This window comes from Watersipora subatra, chromosome 9 (assembly GCF_963576615.1).
Source record: "Watersipora subatra chromosome 9, tzWatSuba1.1, whole genome shotgun sequence".
NCBI lineage: Eukaryota > Metazoa > Bryozoa > Gymnolaemata > Cheilostomatida > Watersiporidae > Watersipora > Watersipora subatra.
Window position 1 is genome coordinate 26,929,365 of NC_088716.1, and position 23,476 is coordinate 26,952,840.

Below are 23,476 nucleotides of genomic sequence, written 5' to 3' on the forward strand. Positions count from 1 at the left end.
GTAACAATTAGTGAATCACAGTATGATGCTGGCACAGTTGGGTCCTGGTAAGCTTGTGACAACCATGATAAGATAACTCTCACAACTCCTGTGCCCTTTAGAAATCTTGTCGGAGTCGTATCTAAAATGATCCTTTTTTCCAAGCAAATGCTATTTATTAAGAAAAGTATATACAAATTTTATATTAGAATATTAAACCGTTCTGTAAAAATATAAATTATTTGCATTGGCATCCTTACAGTTGCGCTATAATGGTATTAACGATTGACAGGTAGAAAATTTAATATCTTTGAATATTGACCCAAGGCCTTGTACAGAGTGATTGTGCTTAGAAGGTAAATCAAAATATCTTACATTGTTGTTTGAAAAGCGTTGAAGGGTTGAATATACCAAGAGATATGGCACTGACAGGTATTATTATTGTTAACACAACCGCTAACTTGAGGAACCTGCCAGCTGTGCCTGGTTTGTACCTCGTAGTCGATCAGTTCATAGAGCTATCAACAGAGGTAATTGTAAACCGGGAATAAAGAAAAGTGAGCGATATGATCATGGAATGCTTGCTTAGCCGATAGTGACGTTAATATAACATGGTGGGACCATTGTGGTTGGGTCGGCTAGAGTCTTTATAGCTGAATAGGTCGTAACCACTCCACCAATCACTCCTACTATGATAATTTCCACACTGAAGATCTTTTCATGCAGTGCAGCTTTCCTGTAAGAGAAATTAATGAAGCCAATAAGCAACGTAGCATACATGACATCAACCAATCAGCGTTGTTTAGAAAACACAACAGCCAATCAGAATTATCACAACTGAACTGCCAAGTGATGTTTAACAAAGGAGCTAGTCATTGGGAGAATATAAATAATGACAAATGAATTTCCAAGTGTTAATCAACAGTGTAACATGATTTGCAACAGCCAGTCAGCAGAGCACTTGTCATAAATGTATATGATAACCTATCATATATGATAGATTCTCCTTTATGTGGATAATCATGCAGCTAGCTGCATTATTGATAGTTTTTAAGGTAACAATGAGAAAATCGGAATTCAAGTGCTTGTAAAGGATTTCATACGTGAAAAGTAAATGCCCAAGTAAACTAAATATAACAAGCTAAAAAGATTCAGGGGGACAACAATCCTACTGTTTCAATGATAATGATAGCTGTCAAACTGCTACTTGCATTTTGATCATAAAACCTAACACTCAGGGCCTGACAGTGAGAGGACAACTCCATGACAACTCACTTTTACGGCAGCCCTCAACTGTCATATATTCCCCACAATGGTAATGCTTCTCTTTTCCTAAACCTTTCCTAACAGGAATATCTCTACGGGCTAACGAATTTTTCGCAGGCAGCAATTTTTATAAAACAAACTTACAGAATTTTGCTGGCATATAGGCCAGTAAACAACAAACCTACCTTTCAGGCCAGCCAAGGTTTTCCATAGATGTAAGCTTTAGATAAAAGACACAGGGTAAGACAATGGCAAGCAGAGTCGTGGTAGATCCACCAATCAGGGATTGAATTGGTCCAAAATGAGGAACTGTTTCAGCAATAAATACGACAAAGGCGACACAAAGAGTTCGAATGACGGCCCTCTTCCAAGTGAAGTCTGCAACAGTCCACAGCTTTCACATTCCACAGACAAGTCAGCTAATTGCATGGTTCCAGATCCTACGGCTAAGCTAATATGTCAAAAAATTTAGACGCTTAGTCGAGTTTTAACTGTACACTGTATACGTAATGAAGTATGAATTAACAATATGTAGACACATGTAGTTTCAAGTAAATACATATATATACTAGCTGTGCTACCCCGTGTTGCCCTGGTAATAAAAAGGTCTTTGTACAGAAAATTGGTTTGTATTTAACATATAACAAAATTTCCAACTCTAACTTTCAAATTACATATCATGAGAGAAGTGTTTTGTGTAATTAAAATAAATTAATGGAAAAGGTAAAGGCTTTAAGACTTTGTCAAACAACTGTAACTTTTAAGCTGTTAGCCATGCATATTTGCCAATGGAAAATTCTAGTAAGCTGCTTAATAAGATAGGCTTTAAATGGTGGTAAACCATGACTTTGCGTGTGCATTGTTGTCCAGCTACAACTATTCTAATAATAGCTATAGCCGGACAATCAAACCTAGAATACACATACGGACATACTTTGAGAAATATATATATACAGATATATGTCAAATCCCAATTTTTCATTCCGCATGTCTGTCTGTCGGTGCAAACGCTTAGCGTTTCCGTATTTCATAATTTAATTCAAACTTCGCATGAATATGGTCCGTACCTTCCACCAGGTCACTAAAATATTTTGTTTCAAAACTCTGTCTGGTTCCTGAGAATCAGCCTTTTAAACATCCAAACCAGGCAACTGTTGCCTGGTTTTTCTTTTATTTTCATTCAGATAGCCAGCAGGTGGATTTTCCACTATTTTCCACTATGTTTTCTACACAGTAACTGGTATTTTGAAATCATAGAGTTATGGACAAGATAGTGTAACAAACAGACATGTGGAATTACAATTTAAATGTATTATGTAATTATCTCCTAATTAGTTATTCAGTAAAATGCAAAAAATAATTTTACAGAATTATGAGTTACTGTATTTTGTCAGATTAGGGCAGAACAGGCTTACTGCTAGTAGATTATAGATATGCATAGAGAAACTCACGAAGGGGCATCTTTAAGAGTTTTTCCAGTTCCTGACAGGGTGGGTTGATGACTATAGTGAAGGCGAATAGAAGGTGGAGGCATATAAGGGCCTGAATGACGTAGTAGACCCAGTTGGCGTGTTTAACGAGACCGCTAAGGATATTGTCCTCCAGAGTGCTCCCTAGCACCGAATAGCCCAGGGCTGACACCGGCAGGTACATAGCTATTAGTACTAAAACATCAATATGCCTATGTAAATGGGGTGCTGTCACAACTAGATGTCTGCTCAATATGTTAGTATGTGGAGCCTAGTATAATTATACATTTGACACGTGCTTTAAGCTAACCTTACTATGGATACAAACAGGATGACATCTCAATGCCATTTCATAATCAACAGAAACTATTAAAGATTGAGCAAAGAATATACATTGTAGCAGCAAAATATATACGGTATATTATTATATATATATTATAATATACATATATATTATACGGCTTAATAATTAATAATATAGCGTCCCTTAATTAATGTGAAAACTAATAGTAAAACAAATGGGCCCTAAAGTGAAAGTTCTAGGAGACCAAAGTGAAACTGCCAAACACACAAAGTGAAACTGCCAAACACACCAAGTGAAACTGCTAAACACACAAAGTGAAAGTGCTGGGGGTCTAAGAAACTACATAGCTTATTGGATAGACTCAAATGTAACACCTGAGCATGCGGAAAAGAAAAATGAAATATGTCAAACTACATCACAATATTTAAAATCTAGACAAACAGGCACTAAAATAATTGTAGACAACATTAAACAAGTGGCTAATATGATCATTAGTAGAACTTGTTGAACATCAGATGTTTAAAAAAGATGCAAGGAAGTCAATTTTAAGTTTATTACAAAAAATCAAGAAAGTCGATAGCAAGTCATGTGAAATCTATCTTCTATTTATATATATCTCAAAGTCTGTCGTCCTTCGGTATGTCCAGCTATAGCTATTATTAGTTTAGCTATAGCTGGACAATGCTGACACAACGTCATGAAGTACCGTCATTAGAAGCCTAACGCTTATTAGCTTACTAAAGCTTACTGGAATTGTTCATTGACATTGTGCCAGGCTAATAGCAAGTGGCAAGCAACTCTTATTACTTCTCATTGTTTGTGAATTGATTTTTAATACCATTTTCCATTGGCAATGTGCCAGGCTAATAGCAAGTGGTAGGTAACTCTCATCACTTCTAATTGTTTACAAGCTGATTTTTAATACCTGGGCAGCGTCAGGAGGCACAGCTAGCATATATATATTTCTCAAAGTTTGTGGATATACGTGTCCCTCCGACTAGAGCTATAGTGCACGCTAATTATTTTACTGATGCCATGTGTTACGATGCCCATGTTAAGAAGTATTTTTTGTAAGGTTCAATTACTATATCTGGGGTCAAGGCCAATTCTTTCCAAGCGGACACTTATGGGAAGAGCTTCGACATTTTCTCTCCGTTCGGCCCGACAAGGACAGTACGATATCTCATTTTTAAATTTGTGCTGATACCAAGAGGCAACAGTATCGTCGTATTCAAAGTTTTGATGGATAGCTTCTGGTGGAACAGTAACCTTTTTTATACACACATTTCTATGCAAGAATTGTTATTTAAATTCAACATATTCCGGATTTATATTTTGTTTTCTCAGTTCATATTAATTGTATCATTATCGAATCATCTCTTATTGTAATCATAGCAAAACAAACTCAATTTAGCTATCGCTAATTATTTCACTTTTACATCTAAACCCTTTTATAGTCCTTTTATTTTTTTAATTTATTTGAACTGCACAAAACATTTTCCTCATGATATGAAGTTTAAAGTTGTTTGACAAAGTTTGAAAACCTTTACAGTTGTTTTTGTTTTTTCTCTTAATTTATTTCAACTACACAAAACACTTTTCTCACGATATGTAGTTTGAAAGTTAGAATGGCAAATGTTGTTATATGTTAAATACAAATTAATTTTCTGACGAAAGACTTTTTATAACCCGGGCAACTGGGTAGTACAGTTAGATATTTATTTAACTAGGAAACAAAGAAACAATGATGCAAGAGAAACTTTTCTGTAGAAATCGAGGCAGTAAAATCAAATCTGTCACCTCCGTTCCGCGAGTGTCTGGGTTAATTTCTCTAATTCATTATATTATTTTGTATGTGAAGTCTATGATTACCACCTGGTCAAACCGTAACAGTAAAACCACTCCATTCCCTAACCATAGTGATCAATACAATAACCATACAAGTACATGTAGTTGTAACACTAGCCCTAGCAACCTTCACAATGTTAACCAATCCAACCACACTGGTTTCACCATGTCATGCCAATGTCACTATTGGCTAACCATGCATTCTATGATCATCTCTCTCGCGAGCTACTTTGTTCGTTTCCGGTTTATGATTGCCAGCTACCTTTGTTGATAACTCTATACAAGCAGCACTTAAATAACAGTTTATTTAAATCTTCATAACATCAGCTATAAACATACATATTACGCTCGCTAGAGATAAGATTTGCAATAGAGGTCAATAAAAAACCAATACAAATGAACTCCTGCTCCTTTGTGGCACTCACTTGAGAAAGCTAGTACTAGGGCTTTGGGAAAGTCACCAGTCTGTCTCATGTCATGCTGAATAGTTGGAAAGGCAGCTGCCCCTCCAAACGAGAAAAGAATGGTGCCGAAAGACAGAGCGAATGTGACAATGCTGATGTCATCATGGTGAACTTTAGAAGGCACCTGAGACTCTGGATCTATTCCTATGGCAACGAGAAGTAGGATGCAGGCTAAAGCTGTAGACACTGTTGCACCAACTGCAATGGGCCTACAATCACAACCCGCACACAAGCTGATATTGGTAATAAAATAATACAATTCACATAAGGCAAATGCCCCATCACTATATGCTAGGACTAGATGAATCCCCGCCATTGCCTGGGTAATAAAAGTCTGCGCAGAAAATGTATTTTTGTTTAACATATAACATTAACCATTCTAACATTGAAACTTCATATCATGAGTAAAGTGTTTTGTGCAGTTCAAATAAATTAAGCAAAATGATAAAACAACCGTAAAGGTGTTAAAATGTAAATGTGAAATAATCAACAAGTGATGGTTAAATAAAGTCTGTTGTGCTACGATTGCAATGAAAAAGATTTAGCAAACAATTATAACTTTAAGTCATTTAGTGTTGGCTTCGTGGGGCAAAAATTTCGCATAGAGAAGTATAAAAACCCATAATTATTTAATGCAAACACACCCAAGTAAAACATCAAAATTTAAATATACATATTATATATATATTTTATATACATATGTACATATAAAAAATTAGCAACAGAATATTATGTTGACCTTAGTAACTATAGTTACATACATTAACTTTATAGCATTTAGAGGTTATGATCTGCTAGAAAATGTAACATTACAGTGTAGTACGTGCAGTATGTACCGTGGGGAGTTTTTAACTTTCGAGACAAACGTATAATGTAAATCTTGAATTTAAATGAGTTTAACTTAAATGAATTCAGCTTACTAAACACATACATAAAGCTGAGTTTTAGTATGTATTTTACTAAACTTCTACCTTGTCATAGGCTAAAACTTTATCATTTATCTGTTTTCGGTTACGCCTTTACTATAACTTTTAACATAATAATTATAACAAATAACGCTGAACTGAGATAAAGCGAGTACATTATCTTTTTTAGATGTTGTGGGAGGGATTTCGGCAAATAACATATCGTCATTTTCGCTATTTCATTGTAATCAGTACACCGATTGAAAAATTTTTAATTTTGAGAGAAGTTTTTGTTGGTATTAGATGACGAAAACAAATTTTCATCCTCGTGCAGCAAAGACGGAAAACCATCATGTTCCATATCGTAAGGCGAAAAATCTTATAGCGGGGGCATCTTATAACGGGGGCGTCTTATAACGGGGGCGTCTTATAACGGGGGCGTCTTATAACGGGGGCGTCTTATAACGGGGGCGTCTTATAACGGGGGCGTCTTATAACGGGGGCGTCTTATAACGGGGGCGTCTTATCACGGGGGCATCTTATAACGGGGGCATCTTATAACGGGGGCATCTTATAACGGGGGCATCTTATAACGGGGGCATCTTATAAAGGGGGCATCTTATAACGGGGGCATCTTATAACGGGGGCATGTTATAACGGGGGCATGTTATAACGGGGGCGTCTTATAACGGGGGCGTCTTATAACGGGGGCGTCTTATAACTTGGGCATCTTATAACGGGGGCATCTTATCACGGGGGCATCTTATCACGGGGGCATCTTATAACGGGGGCATCTTATAACGGGGGCATCTTATAACGGGGGCATCTTATAACGGGGGCATCTTATAAAGGGGGCATCTTATAACGGGGGCATCTTATAACGGGGGCATCGTATCCCAAGAGCACACTGCATTAATTAATAATTTAGGGTGCATTCAGGTAAAAATGATAGACAGTATATGGTAAGATCTCTGGGTGTGATAAGAACAGCAGCCATGTGGTTACACGTGCTTCTTAGTAGTAAATTTAAATGTCGCGAGTTCAAATCCGGTATGAAGGTGATTTTTTGTTGCTAAAACTTTATCGCTTGAACCAGACAGACAGACAAACATAGAGATTTGATAGATTATTCTTTCCAGTGAGAACAAACAAACTATATTATTCAAACGTTATTTGGCTGGCCACTTGGAATAGCACCAACGAGACACCATTTTACAGAAGACCAAGTACAAAACCACCTGATAAACAAGTCAGATCTGTACAACAACATCGAGTGTGTCTAAAGCTGCAGCAATCTCAAATCAATTTATTAATTTCAAGGAGCTGGCTTTGGCTCACAAACATCTCCAGTTTTTATTATCATCAAAATAAATAATATATTATATATAATATTAAATATACACAGTATTTAACATTTTTAGTAATCAAATAAGGTTTTGATTACCAATATTTTTGTTTAAAAAAGCAAAATTTGTTCAAACAAATTAGTCAGAGAGAGAATTTATTGCAATTAACATGGCAAGCTGTGCTGAATGGCAGCTCTGGCAGTAGAAAGTCAATAATTACTTCGCTACATAAAACAATCTAATCATAGTGAAAAGTTAACATTTAAATGATAGAAAATGCTGCTCACCTAACTTCAGTGAAAAATTAATTGCAACATTCTACCTAAAGTTGAACTAGACAAGTAACAGAGAAAAATTATTTTCGCCTGGAAATACTTTGAAAAAACTAACTGAACTGACAACTCTTGCCATTCACTTAAGGCCCCTATGCAAGACTTTAGTGATTTTGTTGGCTGCATGAGATCTGGTGTTTGGCACATGACTGACCAGTATATATAACAATTGCACGTCTCACTGGACAGAAATGTGGTCTCATCTAATCAAACCTGAGAACTGTACAAAGACAGAAGACTCATACAGACCAGAAGTCTTTAGGAGTGCCCATCCACACGAAGGGGTTGAGTACAGCGGCTATGATGAGCATCCAGAAACAAGGAGAAAATGCGAGGGCTGGAACTTTAGCAAATACGGCTTGGATGTTCTCAGCCGCGAGCAGGAGGAAGACAATAGACACGCCGATCAGTGTTATGTTTGTACAGATGGACACAAAAATCCTGTAGAAATACAAAGTTAATCGTTCACAGAGATAACAGAGAGCCACTGGTATACAGTAGTAAATATGATAGACTAGTACACAGTAGTAAATATGATATACTAGTACACAGTAGTAAATATGATAGACTAGTATACAGTAGTAAATATGATAGACTAGTATACAGTAGTAAATATGATAGACTAGTACACAGTAGTAAATATGATAGACTAGTACACAGTAGTAAATATGATAGACTAGTATACAGTAGTAAATATGATAAACTAGTACACAGTAGTAAATATGATATACTAGTATACAGTAGTAAATATGATAGACTAGTACACAGTAGTAAATATGATAGACTAGTACACAGTAGTAAATATGATATTCTAGTACACAGTAGTACCCTAGGACACTTATGTATTCGCGGCATCTAACTTTCGCGTTTTCGCGGTGTCATTCTCTCGCGAAAGTTTCATGTGCGAAAATAAACTATCATAACAAACGAGCGAAAAAGCGAAACTAAATAGCTTTGTTCATTGATACTGTAGAATGGAATTTTATAACGACATTTATTCTAACGTTTTTAACGACCACTATAGCATCGTAAAAATATAAACCAACAAAATAATTTGACTGTCAAAATTTATTACGTTATTATTTTGCAATTAATTATGATTATTTTCCCATTAAGAATGATTTATAATGATAGGAATATGATATCAATGCACACGCGTTAGTAGCGTTTGCTGGGGACATCAATCAATGCAGTGAGCACCACATCAATCAATGCAGTGAGCACCGTGTGTTGAAAGAAAATAAGACGCATGCACTGACACTCGCAGTACTACACAAGCAGCATGGCTCTAGAAAGGTTTGGATTCACCACTGACACCTCTTCAATAACTTGTAATTTTTTGAGATTTGTTATGTTTCAAGTGATGTGACTGACGAGACGTTTTTAAATTAAAATAGGCAAAACATGACCGCAGTTAAAATGCTCAGAAAAAAGACATCTTTTTCTTTTGAGCGTTTTAACAAAGATCAATTTTGCGGATTTTATTTTAAGTTCATTCGGAGGCTTTTACGCTTTCGATGGAACATGGCCAAGCGGGTGTTTGATAAAACTTAATCTTCTGCAAACCTTTATAAAAGTCGTTAACAAAAATATTTTGCCTCTGATGATGATAATAATGATGCCTAAGAACTACTAGAAGTTGATGTTTGTCTCTATAGCTTTGAATGAAGTAATATTCTACAGCGATAAAAACCGCGTCCATGGTCGTTGGGCAAATAACTTTTCGAATAAATGATGTTAAGGTCGAGTTATCTGAAGGAATTTATCATTGCGTTGGAACTGACAAAACAAATCCGTTTGAGTTGACCTTGTGTTTGAGATGAAATGTTACATTTTATCTGAGGGCGAGTTATCCGAGTTGGACTGTACTTACCGTAAAAAATTCCCAAAAAGTTGGGGCGGCTCAGCCGGCCAGCTGCCCCAGTGAAAACGGGCCTGTTGATAGTCCAAAAAACAAATGGCAGCAAGCGATCAAATTGCATTATCAACCTTGCCCACACCATTCTACCTGCGGTTCAAAATTACAAACTAATCGCAAATTGAAATTTTTTTTATCGGTGAACTGAACCAGAGGAATCTAATTATGTTTGTTCCACTGTATTTATTTTCGCGTCACTATATTTTCGCACTCATCAGAGCTGCGAAATTAAGTTGCTTCGAAATTTTACTCTGTGAGCTACTCACGAAACTAAATACTAGCGAAATATAAGTGTCCTAGGGTAAATATGATAGACTAGTACACAATAGTAAATATGATATACTAGTATACAGTAGTAAGTATGATAGACTAGTACACAGTAGCCAATATGATATACTAGTACACAGTAGTAAATATAATAGACTAGTACACAGTAGTAAATATAATAGACTAGTACACAGTAGTAAATATGATAGACTAGTACACAGTAGTAAATATGATAGACTAGTACGTAGTAGTAAATATGATAGACTAGTATACAGTAATAAATATGATAGACTAGCATACAGTAGTAAATATGATAGACTAGTACACAGTAGTAAATATGATAGACTAGTACGTAGTAGTAAATATGATAGACTAGTATACAGTAGTAAATAAGATAGACTAGTATACAGTAGTAAATATGATAGACTAGTATACAGTAGTAAATATGATAGACTAGTACACAGTAATAAATATGATATACTAGTATACAGTAGTAAATATGATAGACTAGTACACAGTAATAAATATGATATACTAGTATACAGTAGTAAATATGATAGACTAGTATACAGTAGTAAATATGATAGACTAGTACACAGTAGTAAATATGATAGACTAGTACACAGTAGTAAATATGATAGACTAGTATACAGTAGTAAATATGATAGACTAGTATACAGTAGTAAATATGATAGACTAGTATACAGTAGTAAATATAATAGACTAGTACAAAGTAGTAAATATGATAGACTAGTACGTAGTAGTAAATATAATAGACTAGTACGTAGTAGTAAATATGATAGACTAGTATACAGTAGTAAATATAATAGACTAGTACGTAGTAGTAAATATGATAGACTAGTACACAGTAGTAAATATGGTATACTAGTATACAGTAGTAAATATGATATACTAGTATACAGTAGTAAATATGATAGACTAGTATACAGTAGTAAATATAATAGACTAGTATACAGTAGTAAATATGATAGACTAGTACACAGTAGTAAATATGATAGACTAGTACACAGTAGTAAATATGATAGACTAGTACACAGTAGTAAATATGATAGACTAGTACACAGTAGTAAATATAATAGACTAGTACACAGTAGTAAATATAATAGACTAGTACGTAGTAGTAAATATGATAGACTAGTACACAGTAGTAAATATGATATACTAGTATACAGTAGTAAATATGATTTACTAGTATACAGTAGTAAATATGATATACTAGTATACAGTAGTAAATATGGTATACTAGTACACAGTAGTTAATGTGATAGACTAGTACACAGTAGTAAATATGATATACTGGTATACAGTAGTAAATATGATATACTAGTATACAGTAGTAAATATGATAGACTAGTACACAGTAGTAAATATAATAGACTAGTACGTAGTAGTAAATATGATAGACTAGTACACAGTAGTAAATATGATATACTAGTATACAGTAGTAAATATGATATACTAGTACACAGTAGTTAATGTGATAGACTAGTACACAGTACTAAATGTGATACACTAGTATACAGTAGTAAATATGATATACTAGTATACAGTAGTAAATATGATATACTAGTACACAGTAGTTAATGTGATAGACTAGTACACAGTAGTAAATATGATATACTAGTATACAGTAGTAAATATGATATACTAGTATACAGTAGTAAATATGATAGACTAGTATACAGTAGTAAATATGATAGACTAGTATACAGTAGTAAATATAATAGACTAGTACACAGTAGTAAATATAATAGACTAGTACGTAGTAGTAAATATAATAGACTAGTACGTAGTAGTAAATATGATAGACTAGTACACAGTAGTAAATATGATAGACTAGTACACAGTAGTAAATATGATATACTAGTATACAGTAGTAAATATAATAGACTAGTATACAGTAGTAAATATGATAGACTAGTATACAGTAGTAAATATGATAGACTAGTATACAGTAGTAAATATGATAGACTAGTATACAGTAATAAATATGATAGACTAGTATACAGTAGTAAATATGATAGACTAGTATACAGTAATAAATATGATAGACTAGTATACAGTAGTAAATATAATAGACTAGTACACAGTAGTAAATATGATAGACTAGTACACAGTAGTAAATATGATAGACTAGTACGTAGTAGTAAATATGATAGACTAGTACACAGTAGTAAATATGATAGACTAGTATACAGTAGTAAATATGATAGACTAGTACGTAGTAGTAAATATGATAGACTAGTATACAGTAGTAAATATGATAGACTAGTATACAGTAGTAAATATAATAGACTAGTACACAGTAGTAAATATAATAGACTAGTACGTAGTAGTAAATATAATAGACTAGTACGTAGTAGTAAATATGATAGACTAGTACACAGTAGTAAGTATGATAGACTAGTACACAGTAGTAAATATGGTATACTAGTATACAGTAGTAAATATGATATACTAGTATACAGTAGTAAATATGATATACTAGTACACAGTAGTAAATATGATAGACTAGTACACAGTAGTAAATATGATAGACTAGTATACAGTAGTAAATATGATAGACTAGTATACAGTAGTAAATATGATAGACTAGTATACAGTAGTAAATATGATAGACTAGTATACAGTAATAAATATGATAGACTAGTACACAGTAGTAAATATGATAGACTAGTATACAGTAGTAAATATGATAGACTAGTATACAGTAGTAAATATGATAGACCAGTACACAGTAGTAAATATGATAGACTAGTATACAGTAGTAAATATGATAGACTAGTATACAGTAGTAAATATGATAGACTAGTACGTAGTAGTAAATATGATAGACTAGTACACAGTAGTAAATATGATAGACTAGTACACAGTAGTAAATATGATAGACTAGTATACAGTAGTAAATATGATAGACTAGTACACAGTAGTAAATATGATAGACTAGTACACAGTAGTAAATATGATAGACTAGTATACAGTAGTAAATATGATAGACTAGTATACAGTAGTAAATATGATAGACCAGTACACAGTAGTAAATATGATAGACTAGTATACAGTAGTAAATATGATAGACTAGTATACAGTAGTAAATATGATAGACTAGTACACAGTAGTAAATATAATAGACTAGTACGTAGTAGTAAATATGATAGACTAGTACACAGTAGTAAATATGATATACTAGTATACAGTAGTAAATATGATATACTAGTATACAGTAGTAAATATGATATACTAGTATACAGTAGTAAATATGATAGACTAGTACACAGTAGTAAATATGATAGACTAGTATACAGTAGTAAATATGATAGACTAGTATACAGTCGTAAATATGATATACTAGTATACAGTAGTAAATATGATAGACTAGTACACAGTAGTAAATATGATAGACTAGTACGTAGTAGTAAATATGATATACTAGTACACAGTAGTAAATATGATAGACTAGTATACAGTAGTAAATATGATAGACTAGTACACAGTAGTAAATATGATATACTAGTATACAGTAGTAAATATGATAGACTAGTATGCAGTAGTAAATATGATAGACTAGTACACAGTAGTAAATATGATAGACTAGTATACAGTAGTAAATATGATATACTAGTACACAGTAGTAAATATGATAGACTAGTATACAGTAGTAAATATGATAGACTAGTACACAGTAGTAAATATGATAGACTAGTATACAGTAGTAAATATGATAGACCAGTACACAGTAGTAAATATGATAGACTAGTATACAGTAGTAAATATGATAGACCAGTACACAGTAGTAAATATGATAGACTAGTATACAGTAGTAAATATGATAGACTAGTACACAGTAGTAAATATGATATACTAGTATACAGTAGTAAATATGATATACTAGTACACAGTAGTAAATATGATAGACTAGTACACAGTAGTAAATATAATAGACTAGTACGTAGTAGTAAATATGATAGACTAGTACACAGTAGTAAATATGATAGACTAGTATGCAGTAGTAAATATGATAGACTAGTATACAGTAGTAAATATGATATACTAGTACACAGTAGTAAATATGATATACTAATATACAGTAGTAAGTATGATAGACTAGTACACAGTAGTAAATATGATATACTAGTACACAGTAGTAAATATAATAGACTAGTACGTAGTAGTAAATATGATAGACTAGTATACAGTAATAAATATGATAGACTAGTACGCAGTAGTAAATGTGATAGACTAGTATACAGTAGTAAATATGATAGACTAGTATACAGTAGTAAATATGATATACTAGTATACAGTAGTAAGTATGATAGACTAGTACACAGAAGTAAATATGATATACTAATATACAGTAGTAAGTATGATAGACTAGTACACAGTAGTAAATATGATAGACTAGTATACAGTAGTAAATATGATAAGACTAGTATACAGTAGTAAATATGATATACTAGTATACAGTAGTAAGTATGATAGACTAGTACACAGTAGTAAATATGATATACTAATATACAGTAGTAAGTATGATAGACTAGTACACAGTAGTAAATATGATATACTAATATACAGTAGTAAGTATGATAGACTAGTACACAGTAGTAAATATGATATACTAATATACAGTAGTAAGTATGATAGACTAGTACACAGTAGTAAATATGATATACTAATATACAGTAGTAAGTATGATAGACTAGTACACAGTAGTAAATATGATATACTAATATACAGTAGTAAGTATGATAGACTAGTACACAGTAGTAAATATGATAGACTAGTATACAGTAGTAAATATGATAGACTAGTATACAGTAGTAAATATGATAGACTAGTATACAGTAGTAAATATAATAGACTAGTACGTAGTAGTAAATATGATAGACTAGTACACAGTAGTAAATATGATATACTAGTATACAGTAGTAAATATGATATACTAGTATACAATAGTAAGTATGATAGACTAGTACACAGTAGTAAATATGATATACTAGTACACAGTAGTAAATATAATAGACTAGTACACAGTAGTAAATATAATAGACTAGTACGTAGTAGTAAATATGATAGACTAGTACACAGTAGTAAATATGGTATACTAGTATACAGTAGTAAATATGATATACTAGTATACAGTAGTAAATATGATAGACTAGTATACAGTAGTAAATATAATAGACTAGTATACAGTAGTAAATATGATAGACTAGTACACAGTAGTAAATATGATAGACTAGTACACAGTAGTAAATATGATAGACTAGTACACAGTAGTAAATATGATAGACTAGTACACAGTAGTAAATATAATAGACTAGTACACAGTAGTAAATATAATAGACTAGTACGTAGTAGTAAATATGATAGACTAGTACACAGTAGTAAATATGATATACTAGTATACAGTAGTAAATATGATATACTAGTATACAGTAGTAAATATGATATACTAGTATACAGTAGTAAATATGATATACTAGTACACGGTAGTTAATGTGATAGACTAGTACACAGTAGTAAATATGATATACTAGTATACAGTAGTAAATATGATATACTAGTATACAGTAGTAAATATGATAGACTAGTACACAGTAGTAAATATAATAGACTAGTACGTAGTAGTAAATATGATAGACTAGTACACAGTAGTAAATATGATATACTAGTATACAGTAGTAAATATGATATACTAGTACACAGTAGTTAATGTGATAGACTAGTACACAGTACTAAATGTGATACACTAGTATACAGTAGTAAATATGATATACTAGTATACAGTAGTAAATATGATATACTAGTACACAGTAGTTAATGTGATAGACTAGTACACAGTAGTAAATATGATATACTAGTATACAGTAGTAAATATGATATACTAGTATACAGTAGTAAATATGATAGACTAGTATACAGTAGTAAATATAATAGACTAGTACGTAGTAGTAAATATGATAGACTAGTACACAGTAGTAAATATGATATACTAGTATACAGTAGTAAATATGATATACTAGTACACAGTAGTTAATGTGATAGACTAGTACACAGTACTAAATGTGATACACTAGTATACAGTAGTAAATATGATAGACTAGTACACAGTAGTAAATATGATAGACTAGTATACAGTAGTAAATATGATAGACTAGTATACAGTAGTAAATATGATAGACTAGTACCCAGTAGTAAATATGATAGACTAGTACACAGTAGTAAATGTGATACACTAGTACACAGTAGTAAATATGATAGACTAGTATACAGTAGTAAATGTGATAGACTAGTACCCAGTAGTAAATATGATAGACTAGTACACAGTAGTAAATGTGATACACTAGTACACAGTAGTAAATATGATAGACTAGTATACAGTAGTAAATGTGATAGACTAGTATACAGTAGTAAATATGATAGACTAGTACACAGTACTAAATGTGATACACTAGTATACAGTAGTAAATATGATAGACTAGTACCCAGTAGTAAATATGAAAGACTAGTACACAGTAGTAAATGTGATACACTAGTATACAGTAGTAAATATGATAGACTAGTATACAGTAGTAAATATGATAGACTAGTACACAGTACTAAATGTGATACACTAGTATACAGTAGTAAATATGATATACTAGTACACAGTAGTAAATATAATAGACTAGTACACAGTAGTAAATATGAGACTAGACACAGTAGCAAATATAAGATGAAAAAGTGAATAGATGGAATCGGCTCACTTTCCAGGCCGTCCAAATGCCTCATAACCAATGGACGGGTAGGGATCCCTGCACTGGTCCTGATACTCAGGAAACCGCTCCTCTACAATAAGCCAGCATCGGGCAAGCAGCACCCCGCACCAGCCAACGGCAGCGCAGCTAACTACCAGCACAACCAGCCCAATCCAACCTGCGGACAAACATTTACACTGCCACAATATGTTATCAGCACAAGTTAAGCCACGATGAAGCAACAAAAGTGGACAGCATCAGTCGAAAAGCGTTCGGGACGCTCCCTTTGGTTATGGTTGGTGATATTGTGGACAGCATACGAGTTGAAGTGTATGAAGAGGCCTTAAAGGCATCAAGTTAATAAAACATCTACAAATTCTGAAGTGTTGAGACAATCCTTAGATGAAACTTTGTCTGACTCGTCTGCAAGCCATGGCTTTGTGAGATTCTCTAATTAAGCAAAAAATAATCACATTTAAATCTCAACATGCAAAGTTGTTTTTCTAAATTTTTTTTGTATGTCAAAGCTATCATTTATTAAAAGAAATACTTTTTTTAATTAGAACACATTTTGCCCAGCTCATTTCGGAAGCCAAAGACAACCAAAAAATACTTACAGTAATTATGTATAGCCCGTCTTATATAAGCCCATGTTAAAAATGTAAATATGAAAACCTTCATTTGAAAAGACAAAATGAATAAAATAATATAAACAATAAAAAGATGTTTTATTGCTACTTTAGCTTGGAAACATGTGAAAAGGAGGTATATGTAGCAATGTCTAGGCATGTGGTAGAGGGAGTGATAGAAATACATGGTGCAACATATTTTAGCTATAATTTAAAAAGACTTAAATTAGGTATTGTTTATTATTTTAAACATTTTCCTTTAAACTATATGAATGCCCAGCTTTGAACGGGTAATAAAAAACTTTGGCACAGAAGATTTAGTTTTAAGCTACATATACCCTTCTAACCTTTAAATGAAAGTGTTCGTTTATTTCTGTGTGTGTTTATTTTTGTATAATTCAAACTCTACCGGCTGCTGTGCCTACTACAGCTCTATATTGATTGCAATAGTTTCGCTTAGCACAAGAGTTTAAGCATTTTTTCTGGTCAATAATTTTTACTAGCATAATGCTGCAGTTTTAAGCTTGAAGCCATGAACGATTGGCACGTGTAATGAGTAGGTGCACAATTTATTCCTTAGTACTGCCAGTTGGACAGTCTAGTGTATTGGATAAATGCCTTAGTACTGCCAGTTGGACAGTCTAGTGTATTGGATAAATGCCTTAGTACTGCCAGTTGGACAGTCTAGTGTATTGGATAAATGCCTGTTTGCACTACTGAAGGTACAAAGTTCAAATCTAGTAAACATCGAATTTTCATTCCTAAAATTCTGTCGCTATAACTAGACACATGGGCAAACAGACCAAAAGACAAACAAACACTGAGATTTATATATAGATTTCTAGTAGCTTTCACTTTGACATTCCAAATTAATCTTTTGAGAAATTTTATTCGCATGAATAACGATACGGCTGTTTTGGTCTGAACAGTGTTTTTCGAGTTCTACTGTATCAAATAATTCTGGTTCATCGTGTCAAGGTATAAAAACATATAGCCGATCAGTTTATCATTAATTATTAACATAACTAATTTACTTTTCAAATACAAAATTCAAAACTGTCAATTATTAAAAACACAGTTTGTAAACTTTTGCTAGATATGAAACAATACACAGAGAGCAGTAGTAGTTAACTTGTCTCTAATACATCCGTGAGCAAGTAAATTTAACAATCCGTATCACAGAAGATTTGATTACGGAATCTCCCATTCACCCGCCATACAACTTACCAATTTAGCTACGCGAGATTGATGGATTTTTCGTGCGATATATGTCGCTATGTGGGTGAAAATATGTTATCGCTCTCTGTTACGGCGCAACATCGTTCTATGTATTAGTAAGAACCGTAGATAATTAGCTTACTTGAATTAGCCATTGGCAATGTGCTAGGCTAATGGCAAGTGGCAGGCAACAACATACACTATAAGCTGGTTTTTGATACCTTTGCAACACCGGGCATTCCGCTAGTCTCCAATATAATAAGAAAAGTGTTTGTCCGTATGTCCGAAGCTACGCTAGTAATATTAGAGAGAAAATCTTGCCCTTTACACAAATCAAACCTGGAGCATCCAATTCACAGACAACAACGTTACCATTATACCCTATATATATACTCTATATATCTGGAGCCCTAAAAACCTCACCAGATAGCTCTCCACATACTGATTACTCATGACAATCTCTCACAGTGCACGGGACTGGCGAGTGTACTAGTATAAGTAAAATGAATAAGATGGTTCTTATTATTCTTGTTACAAGTTTTTTTTAGCTCCAGAGTGTCTCAATTCTAGCCAAACAACTCAGTAGACTTAAGCAGTAGCTATTGCAGATCGGCATAATCATATAAATCTCTACTCAACACAATAGACAGGTAAATGTTATATTATCTATAACTTGAGAGTAAAGTGAGCAAATACAGCGAATAAGTTCAAGGAAACCATTCTACACACTGATGAGATACACTGCCACTAGCACACTTGCACAATGCAATAAAAACAAACCTGAATTTTCGATAGCTCGAGGTAAAGCAAGCACTCCGCTGCCAGCCATTTCTCCAACAATAAACACCATGGCTGTCCATATGCTTAGTTTATGTGATGAGGACATTCCTCCATTCTGGAGAAATACAACATTTGGCTAAACTGAGACAACACTACAGTTAGTTGAATATACTGAGACAACACTACAGTTAGTTGAATATGCTGAGACAACACTACAGTTGGTTGAATATACTGAGACAACACTACAGTTAGTTGAATATACTGAAACAACGCTACAGTTGGTTGAATACACTGAGAAAACACTACAGTTAGTTGAATATACTGAGACAACACTACAGTTAGTTGAATATACTGAAACAACGCTACAGTTGGTTGAATACACTGAGACAACACTACAGTTAGTTGAATATACTGAGACAACACTACAGTTAGTTGAATATACTGAGACAACACTACAGTTAGTTGAATATACTGAGACAACACTACAGTTAGTTGAATATACTGAGACAACACTACAGTTAGTTGAATATACTGAAACAACGCTACAGTTGGTTGAATACACTGAGACAACACTACAGTTAGTTGAATATACTGAGACAACACTACAGTTAGTTGAATATACTGAGACAACACTACAGTTAGTTGAATATACTGAGACAACACTACAGTTAGTTGAATATGCTGAGACAACACTACAGTTAGTTGAATATGCTGAGACAACACTACAGTTGGTTGAATATACTGAGACAACACTACAGTTAGTTGAATATACTGAGACAACACTACAGTTAGTTGAATATGCTGAGACAACACTACAGTTAGTTGAATATGCTGAGACAACACTACAGTTAGTTGAATATACTGAGACAACACTACAGTTAGTTGAATATACTGAGACAACACTACAGTTAGTTGAATATACTGAGACAACACTACAGTTAGTTGAATATACTGAGACAACACTACAGTTAGTTGAATATGCTGAGACAACACTACAGTTAGTTGAATATGCTGAGACAACACTACAGTTAGTTGAATATGCTGAGACAACACTACAGTTAGTTGAATATACTGAGACAACACTACAGTTAGTTGAATATACTGAAACAACGCTACAGTTGGTTGAATATACAGTAACGGAGACAACACTACAGTTAGTTGAATATACTGAGACAACACTACAGTTAGTTGAATATGCTGAGACAACACTACAGTTAGTTGAATATGCTGAGACAACACTACAGTTAGTTGAATATGCTGAGACAACACTACAGTTGGTTGAATATACTGAGACAACACTACAGTTAGTTGAATATACTGAAACAACGCTACAGTTGGTTGAATATACTGAGACAACACTACAGTTAGTTGAATATACTGAGACAACACTACAGTTAGTTGAATATACTGAGACAACACTACAGTTAGTTGAATATACTGAGACAACACTACAGTTAGTTGAATATGCTGAGACAACACTACAGTTAGTTGAATATGCTGAGACAACACTACAGTTAGTTGAATATGCTGAGACAACACTACAGTTAGTTGAATATACTGAGACAACACTACAGTTAGTTGAATATACTGAAACAACGCTACAGTTGGTTGAATATACAGTAACGGAGACAACACTACAGTTAGTTGAATATACTGAGACAACACTACAGTTAGTTGAATATGCTGAGACAACACTACAGTTAGTTGAATATGCTGAGACAACACTACAGTTAGTTGAATATGCTGAGACAACACTACAGTTGGTTGAATATACTGAGACAACACTACAGTTAGTTGAATATACTGAAACAACGCTACAGTTGGTTGAATACACTGAGACAACACTACAGTTAGTTGAATATACTGAGACAACACTACAGTTAGTTGAATATACTGAAACAACGCTACAGTTGGTTGAATACACTGAGACAACACTACAGTTAGTTGAATATACTGAGACAACACTACAGTTAGTTGAATATACTGAGACAACACTACAGTTAGTTGAATATACTGAGACAACACTACAGTTAGTTGAATATACTGAGACAACACTACAGTTAGTTGAATATACTGAAACAACGCTACAGTTGGTTGAATATACTGAGACAACACTACAGTTAGTTGAATATACTGAAACAACGCTACAGTTGGTTGAATACACTGAGACAACACTACAGTTAGGTGAATATACTGAGACAACACTACAGTTAGTTGAATATACTGAGACAACACTACAGTTAGTTGAATATACTGAAACAACACTACAGTTGGTTGAATATACTGAGACAACACTACAGTTAGTTGAATATACTGAGACAACACTACAGTTAGTTAAATATACTGAGACAATGCTACAGTCAATTGACTATACTGAGACAACACTACAGTTGGTTGAATATACTGAGACAACACTGCAGTTAGTTAAGTACATTTAAACAACGGAGTAGTTAAATATACTAAATTCTCAGATTTGATGATACATTTTACTTATGATGACATGGATAGTTAACAGAAACTTGAATAGCTTTTGAAATTTTAGTGCATATGAATACAAGTACTCACAAGTGCAATGGGAAGTATTAGCAAGTATCTCAACATACAAATTGAAACACTAGTGGTATTTGTCAAATTGAAAACTATTCAAACCACCAACATATTCATAAATTTGGTCATGATCAGCCATTGAGTGGGGCATGAGCACAATTTGACTGGCATGACACCCACTGGTATATATGTGCTCTTGAAATATTTTATTATTAAGCTAGTTTTGGGTGCTGCACTCAAAAGGCATAAAAAGTAGCTGAAAGAAAGGTTATATTAATTTTCGCAAAACTTCTCTCCAGCTATACAATACAGTGAGTTTAAGCAGAAGCTCTTAAAAAGATATCAACATGTGTTGGGCTTGAAAGCATGCATATATGATAAACAATCTCTCTGGTGTCTCAAAATTTCACCAAAAAATATCAGCATCCATTTGAAAAAAAAACAAAGTAGACGGACATTTGACCAACATTTTGTCTCACAAATCATGTTATAGACTTCCAGTTCCATATTCAATTGCAAATAAAAACATTATTCTTTGATAATGTTGAAGAGGATTTTTGTCGTTGTTCATTTAGTATTGCATACTTTCTTTCACTGGTTTAACAAATGTTGCGGAAAACATACTTGTGACAACTTTACTAACTACTTGTCAACCAGGCCATAAGACACTGAAGAAAATTAACAAAATAATAAAACTGTTCCCGTCTGGCGTTGCTAAAATTTGAATACCCTTTAACAATCAAATAGAAAAAATATCAGTTGTTAAATCAAATATTCATTCCTAAAATAAAGTGCGAAATTAGCTATCTTAGGGGTTAACTATCGGAAAGGATTCGTCGTAATGTACTGTATCTTCATGTTGAACTGGTTTTAATGGACGACTATATATCTATAAACTATTTTTGGTAATATATGGACTGTTGCAATATCATATTACATCTATGTCATTCTGGCAAACACAAATTCAAACACGTTCCCAACCTATGAAGCAACACATCATCACCATTCCGTTAATGTAATTAAAATAAGTTTTTCACCTGCTGGACGAGCACAGCATCAGATTCGGCGCTCCCTTTAAGTATACTAGCGTGGGGATAGTCGTCAGCGGGTGTTGTTTGGTCTTTGGATTCTCGAGAGCCCATGATCCACACAGCTCATATAATATCACACAGCGCAACAAAACTCATCAGTATCAGCAATACAAAACAAACGCTATTCGCTGCCTCGCGGTTTGATCAACCACGGTGCGGTCATGTGAACAGATCACATGATCAACCTCGCAGTGTTCATCGCGCTGGCTTTTCCGCTTATACCGTATTTCAATTGGTCGAAAGTAAATCGAGACAAGATTAAACTAGGTCTGCATATGGACTCATGTCCTCACGCAAATGATGTGCCACCGTGAGTAGACAACTCCTTATTTTCAAGTTAATTTGATACTAA

The 23,476-nt window shown here is 33.5% G+C and overlaps 1 protein-coding gene across 1 annotated transcript; it reads right to left on the minus strand.

The window, feature by feature from the left end:
* Positions 1 to 164: 164 nt before the first annotated feature.
* On the minus strand, positions 165 to 23,262 carry LOC137403621 (uncharacterized). Its single transcript, XM_068089597.1, has 8 exons — positions 23,071 to 23,262; positions 19,487 to 19,601; positions 16,869 to 17,037; positions 8,163 to 8,354; positions 5,292 to 5,539; positions 2,697 to 2,909; positions 1,431 to 1,623; positions 165 to 715 (listed from the first exon to the last, which is right to left on the minus strand). The coding sequence occupies exons 1-8, from the start codon at positions 23,173 to 23,175 to the stop codon at positions 565 to 567; spliced, it is 1,386 nt and encodes a 461-aa protein (XP_067945698.1). The 5' UTR covers positions 23,176 to 23,262; the 3' UTR covers positions 165 to 564.
* Between the last annotated feature and the right edge of the window lie 214 nt (positions 23,263 to 23,476).